General features: G+C 43.2%; 1 protein-coding gene across 3 annotated transcripts; it reads left to right on the top strand.

Annotated features, from left to right (window-relative positions):
- The first annotated feature begins 6273 nt into the window (after positions 1-6273).
- Positions 6274-13605, top strand: LOC121481675 (small vasohibin binding protein). 3 transcript variants are annotated; one of them, XM_041739225.1, is made up of 3 exons: positions 6274-6395; positions 7451-7596; positions 13182-13605. In XM_041739225.1, exons 2-3 carry the CDS (start codon positions 7483-7485, stop codon positions 13266-13268), a joined length of 201 nt encoding a protein of 66 aa, XP_041595159.1. In that variant the 5' UTR covers positions 6274-6395; positions 7451-7482; the 3' UTR covers positions 13269-13605. The 3 variants fall into 3 exon arrangements, with proteins under 3 accessions (XP_041595159.1, XP_041595160.1, XP_041595158.1); XM_041739226.1 differs by lacking the exon at positions 6274-6395 and adding an exon at positions 6405-6610; XM_041739224.1 differs by lacking the exon at positions 6274-6395 and having other exon boundaries at positions 6405-7596.
- Positions 13606-15635: the final 2030 nt, after the last annotated feature.

Below are 15635 nucleotides of genomic sequence, written 5' to 3'. Positions count from 1 at the left end.
TGCAGTAACCTTTCAGAAACTATCACTCACCACGTTTGGCTATAGTATCAAAGAAAATATCCATAATTACCTGAGAAGGCAATTGAAATGCAATTACAATTACATCCACTTCAAGCACACAGCCTACTGCAACAGATCAAAGGCAAGAGCTGAAATGAGAACTCAGCTGTCCTCTATCAAGCCAGACACTTAAGAGATGTATAGATATGTAAAACAGTGCCATCCTGCTCACTAATTTTTTTGTTTCAGAAAATAGTTGGGGTTTTTCTAAAAGATTTTATTTATTTATTCATGAGAGGCGGAGAGAGAGAGGCAGAGACACAGGCAGAGGGAGAAGCAGGCTCCCCACGGAGAGGGTGATGTGGGACTCGATCCCAGGACCCCAGGATCATGACCCAAGCTAAAGGCAGACGCTCAACCCCTGAGCCACCCAGGTGCCCCAGAAAATAGTTTTCATAAAACATACGTTGTTTGTGTTAACATGTAATATGTGTATTATTTTTGTCTTTAAATGAAGTAATAATTATATTTAACAATTATATTTAAAACTTCTTACTTTAATTTCTACTATGGCAAATTACAAAAAAAATACAACCCATATAAACTGAAGCTCCTTAGATTCCTCAATTTTTAAGGTACACACACATACACACGCAACCACATACATCATGCTATCACATATGACAATAATCCCTTGATACTATTTGATATGCAGCCTACATTCACACATATGCAAATGTATCAAACGTGTCTTTTACAGGTGGTTGTTCAAATCTGGTTCCAAGCAAGACACACATATTACAGTTTGTGGTTAAGTTTCTAAAGTGTCTTTATTCTATAAGGATCCTTCTGCCCCTCTTTTAAAAATTTTCTCTATACTCTTGATTATTGGTAAAACTTAGAAATTTGTCTGTACAATGTCTCACATTCTGGGATTGGCTGATTGCTTCCTAGTGGTGTCATTTAATTTTTTTTCTCTATCCCTTATATTTCCTGTGCATTGGAAAGCTAGAGGTTTGATTAAATTCAGGTTCCACTTCTAAGCTCTGTGACCTGGATGAGAGCCTAACCTTTCTGTGTTTCAGTTTCCTTATCGGTAAATGAGGATAAGAATGGTAGCCACCTCATTGGTATGGTGTAAGAATTAAATAGTCAAAACATGTAAAATACTCCGGACAGTGCTTAACACCCAAGATGTGGTAGCTATTATCAATATTTGAGAAAAGCCTCCAACTTCAAAGCCAGAGACCAAAATAAACAACAAAGACAATCTAGGAAGTGAAAGAAAACTACAACTGATGTCCTCAAAAATATGAAATAAGAGAAGATCCTGAATCCACAACACAAAGCAAGAGGTTACCAAAAGGAAAGTCAGGGAACCAAGAAAAACTCGTGGAAATCAAAATTTTATAGCAGAAAATAAACATTGAAGATGTTTAAGTGTAACTAAGACTGAGAGAAGATGAGAGGATAAAGTTCAGGAAAATCTCTTATAAAGTAGAATAAGCAAAACCAAGAGATGCAAAATGAGACAGAAAAGATTTTAAAAATAAGGGAACCTGGCACAGAGAAATTCTCCCCAAATTGAAGCCTACACATTTCCTGAGTGCCTAGCACAATGAATGAAAAAGACAAACCGTGGGGGGCGCCTGGGTAGTTCAGTCAGTTAAGCATCTGCCTTCAGCTCAATTCATGATCCCGGGGTCCTGGGATCCAGTCCTGTATCGGGCTCCCTGATCAGTGGAGCACCCACTTCTCCCTCTTCTACTCCCCCTGCATGTGCTCTTTCTCTCTCTTTCTCTCTCAAATAAATAAATAAAAATCTTAAAAAAAAAAAAAAAAGACTTACCATAAAGACACATCATTATGAAGGTTCGGAGCACCAAGGGTGAAGGAAAAATATATACCCTAAAAAATTCCAGAAAACAAACTCACAAACAAAAATAACATAGGAAAGGATGGAAATCAGAATAAATCAGACTTCTCCAGAGTCTAGCCACATGAGAGGCTAAATGACAATGGATCAAGTCCTTTAATTCTGAAAGAATATGATTCCCAATTTGGAAATCTGTACCCTTCGAAACTGTCAGGTGTGAGAGTAAAATAAAGCCATCTTTAGACAAGCAAGGTTTCAAAAATTTACCTCCCATGAACACCTTCTTGGGAGGCTAGTGGAGACTGTGCTCTTCTAAAGTGAGAGGATAAATCAGAAATGGAAGACCAGGGGATTTGGCACTGGAGAATAGAGATGGGAATCCCCAGAATGTGGTTAGGGGAAGTCCTAGAACAATAGTTGGACAATGAGGCCAAGACGAAAATTTGGAGAGAGGAGGATGGGCCCAAGGAAGGATGTCTCCAAGAAAGAAAAGAAAAAAAAGACCCAGAAAGATCACCAGATTCGTGTGACCAGATCAAGAGATGTTTTCTGGTCCAGATGAAGAATTTGAGGTGAAAATCAATAATAGATGCATAATTAAGTTAATTTTTAAAAAGGCAATTTTTGACTCAGGGAGAGAAAGGTTGTTCAATAAATTGAAAGTAATCTTAGTCCGATATATAGCTCAACTGTAAAAATATTCCATAGTTATATTAATGTAAACTCTGGCTCAGCCAACTAGGGAATTGTGCATACTGGCCAAGTCTGTTGATGGTCGAAAGAAAGAAAGAAAGAAAGAAAGAAAGAAAGAAAGAAAGAAAGAAAGAAAGAAAGAAAGAAAGAAAGAAAGAAAAGAAAGAAAAGAAAGAAAGAAAAGAAAAGAAGAAAAGAAAAGAAAAAAAAGAAAAGAAAAGAAAAGAAAAGAAAAGAAAAGAAAAGAAAAGAAGAAAGAGATCATAAACTCATAGAAGAGCAAGAAGGAGACTTTCACTCCCTCCAGACTCCAGCCTCATTTTCCTTTTTTTTAAAGATTTTATTTATTTATTCATGATAGACACAGAGAGAGAGGCAGAGACACAGGCAGAGGGAGAAGCAGGCTCCATGCAGGAAGCCCAAAATGGGACTCGATCCCGGGTCTCCAGGATCAGGCCCTGGGCAGGAGGCGGCACTAAACCGCTGAGCCACCCAGGCTGCCCCAGCCTCACTTTCCTGATGAAGAATCCCAAACCAATGTCTCCACGCCTGTACCAGTCTGGAGCTAGACAACTCTTCCTGCCACCTCTAAGTGTAAACTAACTGTCTCTTACATGCACGCATGCACCCACACCCCTCTAACTCCTCCTCAGCCTTTCCCAAGCCAACTCAGCATACCTTCACTTTTATCGGTGTGTCCACTGTTTTTCCAGTATTTTGCTTTGGCTTTTCCACTCCTTCATCCCCTATATCCAGTCTGTTTTAGTCGGCTTTCTAAAGCTTTCCAAAGATCTCTGCCCATTTCCAGCTGTAATATAATCCAGTCTAGTCTGGCCACTTTTATTATTAATAATAATCCAATCAACATTTATAGAGAATTTTAAAATAACATTTGTTAGACTTTCTTCTGATTAAAAGAGAGTATACCCTTGTACCCTGTTGGTAGGAATACAAGCTGGTGCAGCCACTCTGGAAAACAGTATGGAGGCTCCTCAAAAAGTTGAAAATAGAGCTACCCTAAGACTCAGCAATTGCACTACTAGGTATTTACCCCTAAACATACAAATGCAGTGATCTGAAGGGGCACCTGCACCCCAATGTTTATGACAGCAATGTCCACAATAGTCAGACTGTGGAAAAGAGCCCAGATGTCCACTGACAGATGAATGGATTTAGAAGATGTGTGTGTGTGTGTGTGTGTTTGTGTGTGTATACACACATGTACAATGGACTACTACTTAGCCATCAAAAAAGTGAAATCTTGCCATTTGCAATGAAGTGGATGGAACTACAAAATATTTTGCTAAGCGAAATAAATCAATCAGAGAAAGACAATTATTATATGATCTCACTCATATGTGGAATTTAAGAAACAAAACAGAGGATCATAGGGGAAGAGAGAAAAAAGTAAAAAAAGATGAAATCAGAGAGGGAGACAAACCATGAGACTCTTAATCATAGGAAACAAACTGAAGGTCACTGGAGGGAAGGGGGGTAGAGGGGTGGGGTGACTGGGTGATGGATATTAAGGAGGGCAGGTGATGGAATGAGCACTGGGTGTTATATAAGACTGATGAATCACTGACCTCTGCCTCTGAAACCAGTAATACATTATATGTCAATTAACTGAATTTAAATAAAGTATAATTCTTGTTTAAGTGTTGATTGTAGAAATTTGCAAAACACAGAAAAGCACAAAGAAGAAAGAAAGTCCCCTCTATTCTTGGGACACCTGCATGGCTCAGTCAGTAAGACATCAGACTCTTGAGTTTGGCTCAGGTCATGATCTCAGGGTCATGAGATCTGAGCCCTGATTTGGACTCCACCCTGGGTGTGGAGCTGCTTAAGATTCTCTTTCTCCTTCTCCCTCTGTGCCTGCCCCTGCTTGTGTGTGCACTCTCTCTCTCTCTTAAAAAAAAAAAATCCCTCTATTCTTAAAACAATCTGGCTTTACATTTTGGTGTGTTTTCATACATTGTCTTCTCCGTATGTATAGAATAATCTTTTTGAAACAATGAAACACATACTGTGATTATGTTGTTGTTCCCCCTTGTAACTTTTTCATTTAATAAAAATGTTTTATTATATCAATAAATATCATTCTACGTCATTTTAATGGCTGCATAGAATCCCATGCTAGTTATCCTACCGTTTATTTAATCAACCCCATTACAATGATTTTTATTGTTTGCATTTTATTGCTTTTAAGAATAGTTCTATCTCGGGCATCCCTGGGTGGCTCAGTGGTTTAGCACCTGCCTTCCGCCCAGGGAGTGATCCTGGAGACCCGGGATCGAGTCCCACTTCAGGCTCCCTGCATGGAGCCTGCTTCTCCCTCTGCGTCTCTGTCTCTCTCTGTCTCTCATGAATAAATAAATAAAATCTTAAAAAAAAAAAAAAGAATAGTGCTATCTCTGATTATTTAGTTAGGATAACTTAGAACTGGAATTGCTGTGTCAAAGGTTGTGGGGGTTTTTTATTATCGTGGTTAAAAAAATCATATAAAATTTCCCACCTTATTTACAGTATAGTAGTATTAAATATACGCACATTCTTATGCAAAAAGACTTTTAGGACTTTTCATCTTACAAAACGGAAACTCTATATCCATTGAACAACTTCCTGCTTAGCATCCATCAATTGTTTGAATTCTTGCCTAATTCTTTTTTTTAAATAAATTAATTTTTTATTGGTGTTCACTTTGCCAACATACAGAATAACACCCAGTGCTCATCCCGTCAATGCCCCCCTCAGTGCCCGTCACCCAGGCACCCTCACCCCCCGCCCTCCTCCCCTTCCACCACCCCTAGTTCGTTTCCCAGAGTTAGGAGTCTTTATGTTGTCTCCCTTTCTCATATTTCCCACACATTTCCTCTCCCTTCCCTTATATTCCCTTTCACTGTTATGTCTAAGAGGGACAGAAGCAGAAGATCTGGGCAGCCCCGGTGGCGCAGCGGTTTAGCGCCGCCTTCAGCCCAGGGCGTGACCCTGGAGACCCTGGATCGAGCCCCACGTCCGGCTCCCGGCACGGAGCCTGCTTCTCCCTCTCCCTCTGCCTGTGCCTCTGCCTCTCTCTCTCTCTGTCTCTCTGTCTCTCTCATGAATAAGTAAATAAGAATCTTAAAAAAGAAGAAGCAGCAGCAGAAGATCTGGACATGTCTCCCTCTGGATAGGCCCGTGTCCTGTCCTGAATCCTGGCTCAAGTGCTTGCTGGGGTCCCTACTAGGACACGTGACTTAACTTCTCCGTGCCTCTGTTCCCTTACCTATAAAATGGGGATAGTAATATGTTATTACACGTGTACATTACTGTACATAGTTATCCACAGGAAATGAGTTAATAAATCTGAAGCTCTAAGAACTGTGTGTGGAATATCATAAACCCCGATGAGAGGCAGCTGTTATTTATTATTATTATTATTATTATTATGACTGAACGAGATTTCTGTTGTCAAACCGTTTACCAACCATTTTCTTCAATCCTAAATCTAACAAATGAAAAACGACCGCCCGCTATTTTAACGCGTAACATTATTCCACGTCACTGTGAAATTGTAATTGCAAAACCAGCGCGATGCATCAGCGGAGAGCTTGAACGTTTCTCCACTTGGGAGGCTTGTTTCCAAACAACCTGGATCAAGGAGGCGACAAACACCACCCCCGCTTTTCCGGTTGAGGAACGCAGAGCCCACTGTCTGCGCACGCGCGGCCACGCCCGGGAGGGGCGGGGCCTCCACGCCCCGGCCCCGCCCCCGGCCCCGCCCCCGGCGGCCGCCCCGGCCCCGCCCAGTCCGAGGCGCGGCGGGCTCGCGACGCCAGGCCGGGAGGTAGGGGAAGGCCGGGCTGTCGCACGTGGACGCGGCGGAGTCCCGGAGTCCCGGAGTCCCGGAGTCCCGAGGCGGGGCGGGCCGGCGCCCCCTCTGGCCGCCGCCCGCCGCCATCTTGCACCCGGAGGGGGCAGCGGCGGGCGGGGGGAGCGTCCCCCGGGGCCGGGCTTGGGCCCGGGGCGGTGGCGGAGGGCGGGCCCGGGCGGGCGCCGTCGGTGAGGAGGCCGGGGTGGGCGCGAGGCCCGGGCCGGGCGTGTCCTCACAGGGCAGCGCGGCGCTGAGGGGACGTGTCGCAGGCCCTCTCGCCCCGGAACGGGCTGCGGTCCCGTGTTGCGGACGCGGACCGAAGGCTCGGAGTGGAGACTGGATCGTGGTGGTTGATTGTCTCCGTATTCACCGTCAGGAGAAAGGGACGCCGTCAGCGGCTGAGGGCCTGCCCTGCGCCCAGGGCGTGACCCCGGGTCCCGGGATCGAGTCCCCTCAGGGAGCCTGCCGCTCCCCCTGCCCGCGTCTCTGCCTCTCTCGCTGTGTCTCTCAGGAATAAATAAATGGAACCTTTAAAAAATAATAATAATATCAGGAGAAAGTTTGCACTGTCTTCCCTCTTTCTGTTGGTTTTATTCATTTCTTGCTCTTTTTTTCCTTAGAAATTTAAAAATGCGGAAAAGTAGATACTGTGATATGTTCCCAGGGACACCCAGCAAGGTCATGGCGGTGGGAGTCAGTCCTGTCAGTACTGTCCACCGAACCCTTTAACACCGGGTCAGTCTGCCTCAGCTGTCAGAAAAGGGGGCCGACCTGCGGGGCATAGTTAAGGAAGTGACTGGAAGTCCTTTTTTTCCCCTTTCTTTTTTTTTTAATTTAAATTTAATTTATTTATTCATGAGAGACACAGGCAGAGGGAGAAGCAGGCTCCATGCAGGGAGCCGGATGTGGGACTCGATCCCAGGACCCCGGGGTCACGCCCTGGGCAGCAGGCAGACACCCAACCGCAGAGCCACCCAGGCGTCCCTCCTTTCTTTCTTTGGTTAATCAGCCTCTTCTGCACCATCCAGGTGAAAGCTAAGAAGTATTCGGAGGCCAAGTCATGGATCCACCAGCGCGTAAAGAAAAATCCAAAGTTAAAGAACCTGTCAGCAGAGTTGAGAAGGCCAAGCAGAAATCAGCCCAGCAGGAGCTGAAGCAGAGGCAAAGAGCAGAGGTGAGATTAAGGAGGAGGCCCGTGTACCTGGTGTACCTGTAGTCGGCTGGAGGTGGTGCTGGAGCAGAGACTAGTAGAGAGGGGAGCATGACCTGCCTCCAGGCGAAACAGCTGTTCTCTTAGGAGGTCACTAAGGTCTAGGATGATGCCAGAACCCATCACCACATGACTCCTGTGCAGAGGTTTTGTTTTTGTTTTTAAAGATTTTATTCATTTATTCATGAGAGAGAGAGAGAGAGAGAGAGGCAGAGACACAGGCAGAGGGAGAAGCAGGCTCCATGCAGGGAGCCTGATGTGGGACTCGATCCCAGGTCTCCAGGATCACACCCTGGGCTGAAGGCGGCGCTAACCGCTGAGCCACCCAGGCTGCCCCAGTGTGCAGATCTTTTGTGGGAGAAAGAAAGGGAAAAGAGAAGGGACGTGGAAGGGAGGGGTCAGCAGGAGACAAGTGTTGGACACTGCTGAGCACAGATGTTTAGGCTTTGGCCTGGAGAGTAGCTGCTCATAAGTAGAAGTAGACACCCAAGCTCTACATCCACCAAACGTATTTCTTTGTTCATTTGACACTTAGAATCATCTTGAAAATGAAAAACTAAACTGTTCACACTACCACATCCAGACATGTATTTTCTTTCTTTTTTTTAAAGATTGTATTTATCTATTCATGAGACAGAGGCAGAGACCCAGGCAGGGGGAGAAGCAGGCTCCCCGTGGAGAGCCAGATGCGGGACCCGATCCCAGGACCCTGGGATCTGAGCTGAAGGGAGCCGCTCAACCACTGAGCCACCCGGGTGCCCCAGACGTGTGATTTTATTTTAGTTTGTAATATCAGAAGAAAGCTTGCTGCACAATCTTCCCTCTTTCTAGCCTTTTTTTTTTTTTTTTTTGAGAAATTTTAAAATACGGAAAAGCAAAATATTATAACAAACACCTGGGTACTCAGCCTGCCAGATTGGTAGTGGATAATATTTTGTCATAATTGCCTGGAGCTTTTTAGATAAATAAAAAATATGTGTGAATTTAAAGTCCTCTTTGTTCATTTCCTGTCTTATACCCTTTTACCCTCTCTGGACATCCACTATAATTTTTTTATGCTTTTATGCTCACATATATTAATAGATATCCTTGAGCAATATACAATGTTCTTTTGTGTTTTAAAATTTTACATTAATAAAATCTTGTGTTTTATTTTACATTTTGCTTACATTATGTTTTTTAGAACTATTCATGTTAATATAATAATCTAGTTTATTACTCATCATTGCTTACAGTAGTCTATTTTATTTTTATTTATTTATTTTTAAAGATTCTGTTTATTTGAGAGAGAAAGCATAAGTGGGAGGAGGGGCAGAGAAAGAGAAGAAGCAGGCTCAAGGCAGGGAGCCTGATGTGGGAATTGATCCCGGGATTCCAGGATCAGGCCCTGGGCCAAAGGCAGGCGCTAAACGGCTGAGCCACCCAGGGATCCCTGATTCAGTATTTCCTTATAACACCCAGTGCTCATCACCCATCACACCCTATCCCCCTACCTACCCTCTGGTAACCATCAGTTTTTTTCTCTGTAGTTAAGACTCTATTTCTTGGTTTTAGAAACAAAGCAGGGATCCCTGGGTGGCGCAGCGGTTTGGCGCCTGCCTTTGGCCCAGGGCGCAATCCTGGAGACCCGGGATCGAATCCCACGTTGGGCTCCCGGTGCATGGAGCCCGCTTCTCCCTCTGCCTATGTCTCTGCCTCTCTCTCTGTGTGACTATCATAAATAAATAAAAAAAAAAAAAATTAGAAACAAAGCAAATGAGCATCGAGGAGAAAGAGCAATACAGTAGTCTATTTTATGAATACACTTCAGTATATATACCCATTCCTCCAGTGATGAAAATCTAAATTATTTGGGTTTTTTTGTTGCTGAAAACATTGCTGTAGTGAAAAACTTAGATATCTCCTTTGGGACCTGTGTTAGAATTTCTGTAGATCATATATAACTAGACGTAGAATTACCATGTGTATTTCAATTTTACTAGGCATTGCCAGATTGCTGTCAAAGAGATTGTACAAGTGTGCACTCCCATCAGCAGTGTAAGAGAGTTATCATTTCTCACTTCTTTTTCTACTTGATAGTGGCACACTTTAAATTTGTGTTGATTTGATTCATCTGTTAAATACCAAACTGCTACTATGTGCCCAACATTGTTGCAGGAGCCTGAGGGGCATGACTGGCTGAGGTAGAGAAGAATCCCTGCCTTGGTGAATGCCTTGGTGAACTCAATCCCTGCTTGGGTTCTGTGGGAGAGGCAGTCAATATACTAAGTAAATTGAATAACATGTTTGAAATGAATCCGTAAACTGAAGTCCACTTGTGGATTGAGATAGACCATCTGAGAGCTACGGATGTGCATTCTAACAAATTAGAATGCACGTCCTCCCCTTCCCTTCACCTCCCTGCCCTCACCTGGATGCAGGCCCCCAGATGATTTGACTGTGTTGTACTTTGGGGAACAGTTTGAGGACTGCTGTAAGAAACAGCCTGAGGAAACTGTCCTTTGTGCATGCTGTAGGGATAGATATCGACATTCTTCACATCCTTACTGACACCCTTTGGGTGAGGTTCCACAGGTTAGATTTCTTAGTCCAGCTCCAAATTCCAGCTCCTTAAGAGCTCCAGTTCTCCCCGTAGGGCCTTGGACAAGATGCTTCACCTCTCTGAACCTCAGTTCCTCAGTTCCCCCTTGAAAAATGAGAATGATGAGAATTCTCTTGTGAGAATCTCACAAGATTGTTACAAGGAACAGAAATGTGTGTAAAGTACTTCACACAGTGCATGGCACAGAGAAAGCCCTCAGTGGACGGCAGCAGTTGTTAGGGACCACGTGCTTCCAAGCAGTTGGCCTGCTTTTACTGTGCAGACCCTGGGTGGAAGGACTGATTGCATTGATGGTGACGTGCTGAAATGAAATATCAGAGTTCAATAATGGGATATCAGAACATTGAAATGTAATATTGCCAGGCGGAGGGCCAGCCTGTACACGCATGACCATGCGTATGCTCACACCAGGGCTTACTATTGCTACTCCCATTCTGACCTTTGTAAGTCCTGCCTGGCATAAGGAAGGGAGATGGAAAATATGTGACTTTGTGAAGTAGAAGATACTATTCTCACTTGAAAGTACAGAACCCCTAGTTACTGAGGGACTGAGGGGCAAGACTGCGAGCTCACCACATCTGACTTTGGCTCCTTTTCACTTTGCCCTGCAAGGGCCTTGCTGTTTGCTTTATCTGTGCTGCCTGGAATATAATCTCCTAAGATAGGAATGTGACAAGACCCTTGGGGGCAGGAAGAGACATAGTTTCCGTTCAATTCTACAAAGATGCCTCATTCCCGAAAGTTAGATGTGAAGGAGCTATGTGACCAGTAAATGGGAACAGAGGGCACGTGTGGCCTGAAGCCGCATTTGAAACCGTTGGTGACCCTTTCCCTCTTGAAAGTCCTTCATTCCTTGGCTCGGACCTGCTGACCCATTTCAAGTCTCTTCTTTCTCTGCTTATTTTATTTTCCCTTCCACCAGCCTGCCTTTTGGATCTGGAGCTCTCTAAGAAGCTACTTAATATCCCTCTCTGTCCCCAGCTCAGTCATGCAGATTAAAATGCTCATTAAAGCACAAATGGGTGAAGCACAGGTTTGAATAAATGTATGTATATTCATATATATATATTCATATATATATAGCACGTACAGCTTAAAGAAGATGAATGAAACAGGCACCCTGTGACTACCACCCAACTAAAGAATTAGAACATGAGCAGTAATTTGAAGCTCCTGGGGCCTCACTCTGGTCCCATCCCCAGCCCTTCCCACTAGCAGTGCCCTCGTTCCCTGACTTTATGCTGATCATGCTGTTGCTGTTCTGCACTATTTTAGTATTTCTCTTTGAACTCCCAAATAATATTTTGTAGCCTAACAATGTACTGTCTAGTTGGCATGTTGCTGAATTTTATAAATGTTACATTCCGTAACTGACTCTCTTGGCTCAGCTTCTTTTCTTTTTTTAAACTATTTGCATCTATTCATTTCTTTGTTTTCATTGTGGTAAAATATACATAACATAAACGTTAGCCATTTTAGCCATCAATATTATGCTTTTTGAAAATCATTTGTTTGTTGTTTGTACTTGTTTTCATCACTGTGTGGAATTCTCCATTTCCTTAAAGATTATAGGGTCTTGGGGCCTCTGGGTGGTTCAGTGGTTGAGCGTCTGCCTTTGGCTCAGGGCATGATCCCGGGGCCTGGGATCGAGTCCCGCATCAGGCTCCCCACAGTGAGTCTGCATCTCCCTCTGCCTGTGTCTCTGCCTCTCTCTCTCTCTCTCTCTCTCTGTGTGTGTGTGTGTGTGTGTCTCTCAAGAATAAATAAATTAAATATTTTTTAAAAAGTGGAGAGAAAGATCATAGGATCATTCAAAGTTTGTATTTAGTCAGCTTTGATCATGTTATGTTCCTAGGGATTTATTTCATTTGGGTTTTCAAACTTACACAAAGTTCATAATATTTTGATTTAATTTCCATTACATCAGTAATTATGTTTTCTTTTTGATTCTAATAATGTTTATGACTGCCTATTTTTATCTTGATGATTCATGTCAGAGATTTACAGGATTTTCTCTAGTACTTTCAAAGAACCATCTTGCGGAGTTGATGATCCTCTCTTGCACATTTGGTTGCCTTTTCTGCTCTTTATTTTGTGTTTTCTATTTGTCTCACTTGCCAGTTTCCTTTTTTCCCCTTCTTGTCTTTTCTTAAACGAATCAAAATATATCACCTGCACATAAACACACTCCTTCATTTTTCTCTTCTACACATTGAAAAGTTTTATGTTTCTGTTCTTTAGTGGACAGATTGATACCACAAGGATAAAGAAAGGTGAGGAATGAGGTAGATGCCTCACCTTTCACCTGAGAATGTCTCTTGCTGTTTTCCTGCCATCCCCACTCCCTGCCCTACGTCATATTCTTGCTGCCTCCTCCCTGGACTATTGTAATGATGCCTTATAAGTGGCCTACGATCTCTTCTTCCCCCACTTTCTCCCTCACATGGTCTCCAGTTATCTTTCCCAAAGCAGAGATATAATCAGATTGTCCCCGGGCATGCTAATCTCGCTGGCTCTTCAGAGTCTGGCCAAAGTCCAGAGGCCTTGGCAAGGCATTGAAGGCTCCAACATACTTGTCACTTTCTCAAGCTCCCCAAACTCTACTTTATAATATCCTTCATATTAGCATAGTTGAAGTTTCCAGAACTAATCCTGTACTTTTCCATTCTGTTTAGTTCATACTACCCCCGGCCATCACCTGTCATATCCTTTCTCCAGTCTCTGCTTGTTCAAATCCTCCTGATCCTGTAAAAGCCAGATCAAGCACCTGCCTCACTGCATCTTTCCTGATTCTCCAAATGGAATTAGTACCTGCCTTTCTGTTCCCTTCTCACTGTGCCTGCATTACCGCTGCAGTCCTGGCATTTTCAAATGCCACAGCCTGTGGCGTCTGAAGACAGGTGGAGCAGCCGCCTTCTCTGCTAACATATCTTTTTCTCCCAATCAGATCTATGCCCTCAACAGAGTCATGACAGAGCTGGAGCAACAGCAGTTCGATGAATTCTGTAAACAGATGCAGCCTCCTGGAGAGTGAGCCACCCTATGCTCAAACTAGGTGGGACCTGGAGGCTCTGTTTGTCAGCTTGGTACCAGTTTTACTGAGATGATCCACTTGGAACCTTACAGATTTAGACAAGAAGACATTTGCATTATTCCTAAACTGGATAAATCTGAACTTCCTGTATGTACCTTCTGCTTCATTGGTTCCTTCAGTCTGAATTGGCCCAATGCTTGCTGAAGAGACTTGTTTTGTTCTCCTAAGACAATAGATTCTTTTTTTTTTTAACCTTTTTTCTATTGTTTGAGAAAAATCAGTGTTTCTTGTGAAACTGTAGATCTTCTCCAAAAATACAAATAAAATACTAATAAAACATTCGTCTGCTCATACTTTAGCTTGGGATGCCTGGCCACAGAAAGTGGAGTCAGAAAGAATGTAAGAGGTAAGACAAGTTGAGGGGAGAAGGAAGGAGTAGAAGGGAGGAGACAAGAAAATGTCCAGTTCTCGTTCTTCCTAGGGCTAAAGCTCAGCAAACCCAACGACTCCTAAGTATTCAGCCACTTGGGTATAATAAATATGTGACGCTTTATTCCCAGCTGAGCCACTACTCAGGGCAGAGGCCTGCAGCTAGGATTCCTCTCACCTTGTGATGGACAGCTAGCAGCAGGCTTGGACTAGCAGGGAGACATGTGCAGGTGCTTTTCGCTTTTCATTGTAAGAGCTACTTTATCAGGCCTAGAAGTGGGATGGTGATGGAAATGTCCAGAACTGGTCCCTCAAGAACCATTCACCTATCCATCCATCTACCTGCCATCTTTCCATATCAACAGACATATCAGACACTTGTATCAGGAATGGTGGTTCATACTTCAGCTTTTATGATAATGGAGTTATTTTAATGCTGAGCAAAAGGAGAGCTTGTTCTTTCAAGGTATCTCATTTCCAGATATTACTGGGGAATAGGGAGAAAGACGTCAGAAAGCAGAATATGTATGGAAATGAGGTGGGCCACTCAGGACAGAGGATCTGGACACCACTACCTCCTTTTGTCTCCACCCTAGAAATGCCTATATTTTCTCTACTGGTGTTGGGAATCTCAAGCAATCCTCATCTCCTCTTTGTCTCCCTGCTACCTCTGAAGTCACCGAGAATTCCATTCTTGCTGTGGCTGATTTTGGAAGTCTGGGGTTATTAATGGGATGTGAGAAACTTGCTACCACTGTGAAGAATGTGTTCTGGAGAGCCTAAGTTATAACTAAGGATAATCTCTACAAAGATTATCCCCATAAATGGTAATTAGGTTCTATAGTGTCCTACCAAATCTGGATTGAATGAGGATTGTTTGGTTTTGTTTTTTTTTGAGGAGTTGGGTTTGGAGTGAACTATTATAAACCTATAAAATGCTGTAGAATACTACAAAGAGCACAGTTTTTGGACTCCAATGGCCTTGGGTCAAGTAGCAATTCTACATTAAGTTATTAGCCTCTGAGCCTCACTTTTCCCATCTATGTAGTGGAATATTTTTTTCCTATCAGGATCATTTGTTGGAGTAATAAATGGGATGATGCACATAATAGGTCTTCGGTAAATGTTCCTCCCCTTCCCAACCACCTTATTTCATGGGAAATGTTTCAAATTTCAAATAACCAAGTCATACATGAGCATCAGTTGGAAAGATTCTGATCCTTAGTTGAGGACTGCCTGTATTAACATGTCTCAGCCCTAAATCTGTTCCATCCTAGAGAAGTCCTCTAGGGTGGCAGTTTTTCAAACTGCTGATAGTTGTAAAATCAGTTTAATAAATTATGATTGGTTTTTCTTTTTTTTTTTTTAAGATTCTATTTATTTATTCACGAGAGACACAGAGAGAGAGAGAGAGAGAGAGAGAGAGAGGCAGGCTTCACGCAGGAAGCCCGATGTGGGACTCGATCCCGGGTCGCCAGGATCATGCCCGGGGCTGAAAGACAGCGCTAAACTGCTGAGCCACCGGGGCTGCCCAGTTTTTCTTTTTAATGAAACAGATTTAAAAATATCACATGTGGTAAAAAAAAAAAATTATTTCATGAAGCTTTTGTTTATATGTACTTACGAAAGCATGGGTTGTGGAAAAAAAAAAAAAAAGTTCAAGATATGAGGGATGCCTGAACAAGACAGGACTTGGGTCATCTTACTCACAGTTTAGGGGGACAGAAGTTTTATCTTCTGCCTTAGGGAAGGGCTCCAGAGGCCTTTATGTCCGTAACTGGAATAGCATTGAATGCTAAGGCTCTTGCAAGCAAAATCAGTGAAAATGAGGAGCACCTGCTTTCTGCTTCCCTACCTGGAACTCCCTACCCCTGATGTGATCTAGTCCCGGTTTCTCAGAGGTAAGAGATGTTTTTGGAGCTCTGCATCAAAAAATTC

This window comes from Vulpes lagopus, chromosome 23 (genome assembly GCF_018345385.1).
Source record: "Vulpes lagopus strain Blue_001 chromosome 23, ASM1834538v1, whole genome shotgun sequence".
NCBI lineage: Eukaryota > Metazoa > Chordata > Mammalia > Carnivora > Canidae > Vulpes > Vulpes lagopus.
The sequence above is the reverse complement of the archived record's forward strand: the minus strand, read 5'-3'. Positions and strand labels throughout refer to the sequence as shown.

What these genes read in the sequence shown, in the direction of transcription:
- LOC121481675 (XM_041739225.1), top strand. Translation starts at nt 7,483, where the DNA reads ATGGATCCACCAGCGCGTAAAGAAAAATCCAAAGTTAAAGAACCTGTC. An exon ending in AGCAGAGGCAAAGAGCAGAG is followed by an intron (nt 7,597 to 13,181) that starts GTGAGATTAAGG and finishes TCTCCCAATCAG; the next exon opens with ATCTATGCCCTCAACAGAGT.